Here is a 10,337-nt window from a genome sequence, read left to right as displayed (position 1 = left end):
TACCGTTTCTCACGGTGTTGTCGCTTGCAGATTTCTTATACTTTTTCTTCTACCCTGAAGATGGGGGCGATACGTTCCTCCGAAACGTCGGTTAACACCACATATACACGGTGCCAAATCCCAGAAGACTGCTTTCTTCATAGCCACCGCCGTGAAAGCCTCAAATCTTACACAATAATTACTACAGTCAGTTTTATCATCCTTCTTGTGAACTCATATGATAATAGACCCCTTCCATTGGTAGGCAATTCTTCCTTATTGCAAATAGAACTAATTAGCTTATGGATCTCAACGTAATATTTCACTTCCTGCTTGATTCAGTTCTGATAATATTTGATAACTACCTGGCAATTTATACTTTTTCAACTTTGTGATAGCAATTTCAACCTCAGAAGGACTGGGATAATAACAGCTTAGCTGTATGTATTTCTGCCTAATTTCAGTGAGCCCATGTACATTCAATATTAATATCTGGTAAATTATAAGACTGTCCCTGTTAATTTTTCATCATGAACACAATGTGCACATATTACTCGGTATTATTACCACTCATTGACAAGTAACATGGTCTGTTTCATGTGTAACACATGATAATCTTAAAATAGCACCAATACTCAATGTGCAATCAACATGAACTATAACAGTTTCCATTCTGTACTTCAACCAACTAACCAACTCTGTAGAGTTAGTCTGCAAGTGAACTGCCGCTTGTCAGCAAATTCTGTACTTCATTTCATGTTAAATTCCACTATTGCAGCGTCAATGTGGGAGGAGGATAATGTCTGCAGTAGGAGGTTGACAGGACAAAATAACATGAGAATATAGCTCTGGGCAACGCCTTGATTGCTTACAAGACCCGTCAGAAACTTAAAAAAAAAAAAGACTCGCAGATTCTGGGGTAAACTTTGGTTATATCTGCAAATCATCAGTGGTTCAATCCATCTGCTGTCTAAACAAAAACCTTGGAATGGATTTACAAACCTAGGTGTCCCCCAGGTGGTACCCATGCCCTAGGAAAAGTACGCAGGTGGTCACAACGCTGAGTCATTAGAACATGTGAATCGGATGATTCCACAAGAACTGCAACTCCAACATAAATCCCTCTGTTTTGTGATGGTGTTACAGGTGTGCTACATTGTTGTAGTTTCCAAAGTGGGCATTCTGGTGAATGCTGTGAATAAAATTAATTGATATGAATGCCCAGTCTACATTACACATTGTAAACTGAAGGTTTTACATAAAATTCTGAACGTACGTAAAGTGTCACAGATTCCAATTCAGTACCATTAACTGTTCCTGTACTTTCTTCATCTTTATCACCCAACTTGTTCCCATCATGTGGAGAGTATAGCACCAGCATATCATCTTGAATCTTACAATTTATCGTTGCTGATTTCTGAGTGGGTGAGAAATGATGTACCAAGCATGTTAAAAAGTTGGCCATTTTTGGTTTATCACATGTGTCTGGCGCTCTGACACCAACAAGCATTCTTCTTATGTTCGCTATGTTATTTACAACTGCTGCCATTATTTTTCAGAGGTATTATCACAGATGTCCAAGTAATCTGGAATTTGAAGATTAGTATGTGTTAGAATCATGTATTTTTTTAGAATTCATCCGTTCATGTGATAATTGAATGACACTACAATAAACGTCGTCAAACTCTTATAATATACGTAATTTAATGTTTTGCATTATACATTTCACGGTCAGTATCTAGCGGTAACTAGCTAAGCATAACAAATGGATATAACTCCACGCACAGAATAACAGCAATGCAACCAGTTACAGCAACATACAGTTTTAATGCAAGAATGAAATGTGGACATGAATGTTAAATGTGTTTTCTTTAGAGTGTAACAGCAGAAGATATTTTCATATGAATTACTGTCTCCCGGGTCTCAGCTTATCTACCTCACTTGATGGCAACGGATTCTACAAATCCGTACTACGGATCACTAAATAGTCATTTACCGCCATGAGAACCAAAAATCTCACTGTACACTCCACGATACGAGTGGCGGCGACACTACTCGTAGTCATACAAATCGTTTTGATACAGAAAGTGACAGTGAGAAAAAAAAACAGTAGCTGGCGTATTTCGTGTAGTAAAAGTACCAATCTCGATATAAACTGTGGTATTACGTCTTCGCGCCGGTCACGGTAGCCGAGCGGTCTAAGCATGTACTGTCTTCGCTCGCTTGGAAACCGGGATCGTGGGTTCGAATCCCACTCAGGGCATGGATGTTTAGTTTGTGTGTGTGCGTTTTTCTGTGTTTGTGTACAGGTAGAGGCCTTGCGACGAGCTGATCACCCGCCCAAGGAGTCCTACCGAATGTGTAAGATCTAGAAAAACCGAAGTGAACGGAAAAGTTCATGGAGGCAGGCCTAGGCCCACTGGGGCTGTAGTGCCAAGGAAAAAAGAAAAAAATTACGCCTTCGAATTTGTCGAAGCCCGTCTTAATGCCGCTTGGAGTCACTTTGACAATGAATTTTAAAAAGGAGGGAATAGGAAAGAAAGTATGGCCAAAGAAATGCCTTTATGAGAAAAACGTATAAGTTTACAGAGTTATTAAACGGACCAAATGATTTTTAAAATTTCACGATCATGGATAATGAATTATTTCAAAGTTGATTACACTTTATAGTCCAAGAATTAAAAAATGTGACGAGGTATTTTTTTTTAATATTCTTTACATTACAAATTCCATAAACACAGATGGAATCAATAAACATTTCAACCCCTTTCCTTCTACCCATTGACGATTACTTAATGTAGCCATCGGGTTTCATAGGATAAAGAATGCACCATGACAAAGGAATTTAAATATGAAAACATGGCGTTAATCAATTAGTGTACAAAATTTCACACGCTTCGGATTAAGAAATTATCATGACGAAATTTGAATACATAATTCCTGTGCCCAACACGTTTTTATTCATTATCATAACTACTCAAATGAGAGCTTACTATCTATCCTGCCACCATACGAAATTGAAAAACATGATGATCATGAATGTTTTAGTTAGTAATCCAGAGTGCAGATTAAGGTCTTCTGAGACGAGATGCCATATAGTTTGACGGCACCAACGTTTCGGAGGAATGTGCTTTTTCAACTTCGGGAGAAGAGTTTCGGGCACAAATATACCAAATTGCACTGCGTCACATCCCGGAAGACTGTAAGCTTCGTAGTGACTCCTGTGAAAACCTAAACTCTCACATGTCCGCGCATGACGTCTAGAATCTAGAATCCATCAAAGAACTATTCATGAGGTTCGTGAAAGGATGTTTTGTACAGCGTCTGCAGTTTACAAGACCATTATTATGGAAATTCCACCATTGCATGTGTTCGTTATACTTTGTTGTTATTCGCCTGTTTTGTGGTAAGCTTACCCAGGCTTCAGGATGTCTCGTGGAGAGTTTGCAGGTGGAAAAACAGACGAAAATTTCCCCACTGTACTGGTTATATTTAGCTGTTATTCGTCTATACGCATAGTCGTGTCCGGTTGTGTGTGTGTTTGCTGTTTTGGTTTATGTACTGGCCGTACTGGCCAATTGTTTCTGCAGTATGACTTCTTGTTGTGGTACGTAATACGTCAAAGTGACAGGGAGTGAAAATACCGTAAGACTACGAAATGTATAATGGGTTTTCATGGGAGTTGTGAAGTTTATGTACAGCATTTCATTCTGGCTAAATATTGGTGACGACTGAATTGCTAGGAGAGTTTCAGCGATGGCAAAAATGCCCACACTTACTCTCCAAGCTCCGTCACTAAGCTCAGTAAGTACGGAATGGGACCCAGTTACCAATTCTGACGAGAGAGAAGTAGCATCACACCAGTGTTTATTAAGAATCAAAAGGTAAATGTAATACTTAGTCTCTTTTTGTTTGTTGTCTTTAAGTGATCTAAAGCAGTCCACTGTATTGAATTCTTTAGAGTTATGAAATATGTGGAATTTGCTGATTACAAGTAAAGTACGATCATCGGGTTAATTAATTCATTCATTCATTAATTTTATTTGGCATTCATAATTGCTACAATAGTAATACTTTAACAAGTCATTAAATACATCATTCTTGAAGTCCTTTTGCTCAAATGACTAAAGGATTAGAATTTGTCAATAGTAATATTTAAATATAACACACACTATCAAAACCAGATAAATAATCAAATTAGATACAGTACATAAATTTAAATGCAAGTTAACTGATGAGTTTATCGAGAGAATTCTAAGAGCATTGCAGTAAATCAAAAGTCCTACATATGACCATGTCAGTCACCAGTCACATTAAGATACTACTAGCGACAATTTGTTATCTATTTCAATTGCTGAATAGAGGTTTTTCTATGCTTACTACTGTCCCTCTAAGACAAGGGTCTCCAAACTACGGCCCGCGAAAGAATTGTGCAGGAATGTGCCAATTGAACTAATTTTCCAGTTAGTACTGTTAAATGTGTTTTCAAGCTTATTGATCTGACATATTATACTGCAGTTCGATGGCTTAGCTGTGGAAAGGTTCTTTCACTCTTCTTTCAGCTCAGGAATGAAACTGATATATTTCTTACTGAGAAAAACCATCACGAACCACTTTTATCAGATACCAAGTGGCTTTGGAAATTAGCAGTTTTGCTGATCTGGTAAACCATATGAACCATTTGAATTTAAAGTTGCAGGGTCAAAATAACGTGGTCTGTGATATTTGCACTTACCAAGACATTCAGAGCAAAGTTGATACTTCTGGAAAGCCAAGTGAAAAATTGTAACTTTGTTCATATGCTATACTGTGCAGAGTTGCATAAAAAAAGGTGAAGCAGAATTTCCTTCCTCCTTTGCAAATTTAGTCATTTCAGGTTTGAAAGAACAATTTCTGAAGCGATTTGCTGATTTGGAGTCCAGTGCTCAGGAAATTAGATTGTTTCAAAATCCGTTTGACTGTGATGCTGCAGATGTCCCAAGTCAAATTCAAATGGAAATTATTGAACTTCAGGAAAATTATCATATTACAGACAAATACAAGGAAGGAAATTTGATCGAGTTTTATAAATTTCTGAACTCTGAGCAATTTCCAAATTTAAGAAATTTGCTTGTAAATTTATCTCCATTTTGGGACTACATATTTGTGTGAACAAAATTTTTCCCAGATGAAGTGCATCAAGTTGAAATACAGGGCAAGTTTATCCGATGAACATTTAAAGTCGCTACTTGTTTCAAAATTTGAACCTCAATTTAATCAGATTTTAAGAATGCAAAAAGAGTTCCATCATTCACGTTAATTGTTTTATTATAATTTGTGATGGAAATATGAGCATTTGTTGCTACTGTCTGTTGTCATTAATATACGATAATTTATTCTCACGTACCTTGTATTTAGTTTATGAAATTGTGTGCTTTCAGTAACACTCTCATTTTATCTGGCCCGTTGAAAGTGCTGAATTACCTAATGTGACCCGCGGTTCGAAAAGTTTGGAGACCCCTGCTCTAAGAGAAGAAAAACTCATACGATGTATAGAATGAATGAACTAGTAAAAATACTTTTAGCTTATGTTTAAAGCCTTTACATCCATCTGATTTTCTTAAATCCAAAGGCAGTCTATTACACAATTTAATACCCATATTGATAACACTTTTCTGAAAGTTGGTATATTAAAATATGGCACATTTATTTATTTATTTACTTCATATCCATGGATCATTATACATGATATAGGACAAGTCAAATACTTTACAGTAATAAATAATAATAATAATAATAATATGATAAATAATATAATGATATAATAATATACTAAGATAATACAATGATGATTCTAATAATAGAACTAATATAATTGTTTAACACATGACACTGCTGTACACCTCGAGACCCAGTCCTTCTGTCCTGGCACAAAATACCCTGGTATCCTCAATCTTGTTCCTATAAGAAAAAAATACAGAGTAGGGCAGTAGGCATTCGTATAACATTACTAATGTTAAAATCTACAAGTTAATTATTCTTGAAATATATGTTCACAAGTGATTAGAACTAGGATTTGCCCCCAAACAAGAGAAACTCGTCTATACTATAGAAACAATGATCAAGTAGGAATGTTTTCAAAGTCTTTTTAAACTTGTATATTACTGGTATCTCTTTAATGTATTGTGGCAACTGATTTAACATACGAAGTCCAATATTATTGAATATTGTGCTAGTGTATTCCTGAATTGGTTATGAAAACATTCAAATTGGTTTTTAAGTAAACTAGAATTTCATATTCGTATATACAGACATGGTAAAGGTAATATATGTAATGATTTAAAATATTGTTTACGACTAATGGTTTTTGGGATTTGTATCATAGCTCTAATAGCTCTCTTCTGCAACCTAAAGATCAATTTAGCATTTCCTGAATTTCCTCAAAATATCGATCCATGTAATAAGAAGGATTGAAAATAAGTATAATATAAGGTGTGAGCAGTCTCTCACCCTGATACTCTTTTGACTACTCGTAAGGCAAAACATATTTTACGTAATTTATTTGCTAGTTGTTGAGTATGTGCAGACCACCTTAGATTTTTATCCAACCAAACTCCCAAAAATTTTTGTATGGTCTGTATAATTGATGACTGTATCATAGAGCTTTATTGATGGGCATTCGACTTGTACTTTTTGAGGTTGATGAAAGGATATTGCTGTTTTTTTTCTTTATTAGTAATTAATCTGTTTCTTTCAAACCACTCTGTGAGTGCATTTATTGTTTTATTTATTTTTCTTTGGACATCATTAGCACTATTTCCTGTTATAAGAATACTAGTATTGTCGGCAAAAAATGTTGGTCTTCCATGTTCAATGCCAGCTTCTAGATCATTGATATGTAGCAAAAGCAACACTGGTCCGAGAACAGAACCTTGTGGGACTCCATGTCTTATGGGTCTCTTTCGCGATAGATAGTGATTTCATTGGTTTCTTTACATCTGTATGTAATTTCCACTTTTTGTTCCCTGTTTTCTAGATATGATTGAAACCATTATAGTGCAACCCCTCTTATTCCCATTCTTGTCACCTTCCTTAGCAATATACCATGATCAACTAAGTCAAATGCCTTTAACAGATCCAGAAATATCACTATACTTATTTCCCTCTCATCCAGTGATTTGTAAACCCTTTCTATAAACTCTGCAGTTGCGGTATTTGTTGATTTCCCTTTACAGAAACAATGCTGTTTATTGTTAATTATGCTGTGATTATTAAAAAATGATAAAAAGTCCTTGTATATTCATGTCAATTTGAATTTCCCAGAGTATACATTATATTTCTGAAAATAGCACAACACCTCAAAGATACACAAGGAGGTAACAGTTAAAATCTTTAATTCTTTAAAAATAGGTCTGCATGATGTGGTGGATTAGTAATGCAATAATTCATTGAGTTATTTCTATATTTCATGGCTTTTCCACCCATTAGAATCTCTTATAGTTGCAGGGTTGGATCTCGTGTACAGTGCTATTATACAGGTTCTTACCTTTGTTGATCAGTTCACGGCTCTGCTCTTCATGCCAGTCACCTCACTGCCAGCTGTTAGGTGCACACAAATTTTGTCATTGAATCAGTATGCCTGATGGCCGATAATGTTTGGAATTGAGGAACGTTATTAACTTAGTGGACGGCTTGACGGCATTATGTTTCACATCAAGCAGTGCAGTTCATACTGAGGGGATTTGTTTATGATTTGTCAGCAGTGGCTGGTAGTTATCAGCTCCATTACCCGTTTCTTCTCAGTTACATTTAGTGAGCAGTACGTTCTATCATGATGTGGTATACTTCAGAGCAACGTGTATTTCTGTACAATACCTGCATGAAAACAAATCTGCTCGAAAATGACAGTGAAAATTTTGATGTAAAATTTGTGATGGAAGAGTTCCCAGTAGACAAATATTTCACAATTTAGTGAATAGACTTAAATCATTGGGACTCTTAATGGACAAGAAACAGAAACATAAGCACTGAGTGCTTACCAAGGAAAAGTTAATGACGTAGGAGCCAGACTTGAGCATATACATAGAAAATCACTGAAACGTCTAGCCCAAGATACTGGAATGTCAGTGTCTAGTGCAAGAAGGACAACACAAATGCTGAAGTTTAGACCATACAAAGCAACTGTAGTCCATGCCTTCCAGCAGCAAAATCCAGCTGGCAGGTTTCATTTTTGCAGTTGGTTTCTGCAGTTTGTTGTTAAAGGTAAGATTGATCTGTAATTAACAGGGACAAAATTTTCAACACCACCTGTGATCTGTGAGTTGTAACTTCATTCTGAACAATATCAGCTAGGGGTATATTGATTCATTGGCAAAATTCGTATGTGTCTCACAGCTGGCAGTGGGCTGGTCNCATTGAGGTATTCGTCTACAGAGTAGAAGGAATGAGCATGCAGATATTTCTTTAGCTCTAATTTAAAATGTTTATTATTATTTCTTCCTTATTCCATTATATCTATAGTAGGCAAAAGCCTTAGATACAGAATTGTGTCAATTTATCTTGCTAATACTCTTAAGCAGTTGTCAAGAAGACTTATAAAATAAGACAATGTATGTTTACATCATAATACAATTTCTCTCTAGCTTAATACATTCAAATTTATCATTGATTAAAATTTAAGATAAAAGTTTCCATCAAAAGTAACAGAATATTTTAGTCATTAGCTTAAACATATATAACAAATCCAAGATTAACAAGAACTCTGCCTGTACAAATTCGAGAGCAGGATTATATTCCTTGGAGTGAGTATGCCTTTCTGTTGTTCACTACTGTTACTTTTTGCAGAACATTACTGCATTTATTCTTAACTTTAGACAAGTTTTTGTGATTCTCCTTAAGCAAAAGGAAAAAGTTACTGCTATTAATAAACTGTTGTAAATCTGTCAGTGAAGGCTTAACCATTTCGTACATTTCAAGTTTATTTTCTAAGGCTTAGTTTCACTGGATGCCGCTTCTTATACATTGGTGCTATTTTTTGCTTCAATGAATATTTAGCAAATTATGCACAAGTTATACTGTTGAGGTGCGCACGGAAACTCGTGTAGTTTTTAATGTAGAGCGTCTGTTCTGTTGTCCACCTTAAGCCAAAATTTGAATGTATGTTACACAGGCACAATTGGACAAGTCAGTTGAAAACAGCCAGACACTACATGCCAAAAAAAAATGTTCTTGTTCTGTGTAGGCTCTCTGTGCGTGTGCCGCTGCCTATCTTTAATATGTATTAAAGATAGGCAGCGGCACACAGAGCCTACACAGAATAATACCTGAACAGCGATAAAACAAGAAGTGGCTGCTGCAGCACTATAGACATAGGGCGAGTACCCCGAGAAATTTTAATTTTTAAAATTTGGAAAAAGAAAAAAAACGGAAAATTTAAAGACATTTTAATTTGAATTGAAGTTTTAAAAAGTGCCAGTTTTGGAAATCAAATTGACGTGTGTAGGTTAACAAAGATTTTATACATACATACAATTGGAAAGACTGGTGTTTTAAATTTTAAACTACGGGCAGTGTAGCAGCTACGTAAGAATATACACCTGATGATGGCCATTTAGGGCCGAAACATGTAGTGTAGAGGAAGGAAAGAAGAAAGAACTACAATTAAAGTGTTGCACTTAAGACGGAGTTTGTCTCATATAAAAAGATCAGTAGTTTTTAATAAACTAAATACTTTTTGGTAGACTTGAAAAGATTCTGACGATGGTGTATACTCATACTGTACTTCTTTTGGCTTATTTTGGATGGGCCCAACTGAATAGGTTTATCCTTCCCTATCCACCTGAAGACAGAGACAGATCCAGTCTCCGAAACGTCGTGGTCTTTTGTCTTTTACATACCAGACGATGGGTGAAGTCCAAAATAAGCCAAAAGAAGTATAAATACTTTTTTTTTACTAGCTTTTCCAATATTTCAGTATTTCACTGCTGAAAATTAACTTTCAGTTTATTGGTTACATTTAATACCTAATCTTCAGTAATTGGTGCAAGAAACATGGAATTTGAATTTAATATTTTATTACTAACAGTATCATAACCAAATTTCCAATCCTTATTTTGATTTAACAACCTATCCAAATTCTTTATGAAAAAATCATTGATTGATTGATTTATTATTACCTCAAGCAATCTGTACAGGCAAGACAGTCACCACAGATATAGAAGCAGTCCATTTATATATATATACTAAAATAAGATATAAAATGAAAAGTAAAATATAACATAGATAAAATATGATATGATATGATAAAAGCAGCTGTAACTCACAACTTTGTCAACATACATACATACAACAAATGAACAATTTTCGAGTCACAACAATGA

General features: G+C 35.4%; 2 protein-coding genes across 11 annotated transcripts in view; one reads left to right on the top strand and one right to left on the bottom strand.

The window, feature by feature from the left end:
- LOC111872370 (nucleoside diphosphate-linked moiety X motif 17) overlaps positions 1 to 2,991 on the bottom strand; it is a 7,872-nt gene extending 4,881 nt beyond the window's left edge. For 2 of the 9 annotated variants that reach the window (XM_023866171.2, XM_023866178.2), the window contains exons 1-2: positions 1,256 to 1,755; positions 982 to 1,171 (exon numbers count right to left, since the gene is read on the bottom strand). In XM_023866171.2, coding sequence (XP_023721939.1) covers positions 982 to 1,171; positions 1,256 to 1,528 — 463 coding nt within the window. In that variant the 5' untranslated portion in view covers positions 1,529 to 1,755. The other 7 variants (XM_033754663.1, XM_023866174.2, XM_023866172.2 and 4 more) reach the window with 7 other exon arrangements.
- Positions 2,992 to 3,329: 338 nt separating this feature from the next.
- The window catches only part of LOC111872361 (ubiquitin-conjugating enzyme E2 Z-like), a 22,108-nt gene continuing 15,100 nt past the window's right edge, over positions 3,330 to 10,337 (top strand). Inside the window, exon 1 of one of the 2 annotated variants that reach the window (XM_033754650.1) lies at positions 3,330 to 3,863. In XM_033754650.1, the coding sequence (XP_033610541.1) occupies positions 3,736 to 3,863 (128 nt within the window). In that variant the 5' untranslated portion in view covers positions 3,330 to 3,735. The remainder of the gene's footprint in view (positions 3,864 to 10,337) is intronic. The other variant, XM_033754651.1, reaches the window with a different exon arrangement.

Source organism: Cryptotermes secundus, unplaced genomic scaffold (assembly GCF_002891405.2).
Source record: "Cryptotermes secundus unplaced genomic scaffold, Csec_1.0 scaffold144, whole genome shotgun sequence".
Taxonomy (NCBI): domain Eukaryota; kingdom Metazoa; phylum Arthropoda; class Insecta; order Blattodea; family Kalotermitidae; genus Cryptotermes; species Cryptotermes secundus.
The sequence above is the reverse complement of the archived record's forward strand: the minus strand, read 5'-3'. Positions and strand labels throughout refer to the sequence as shown.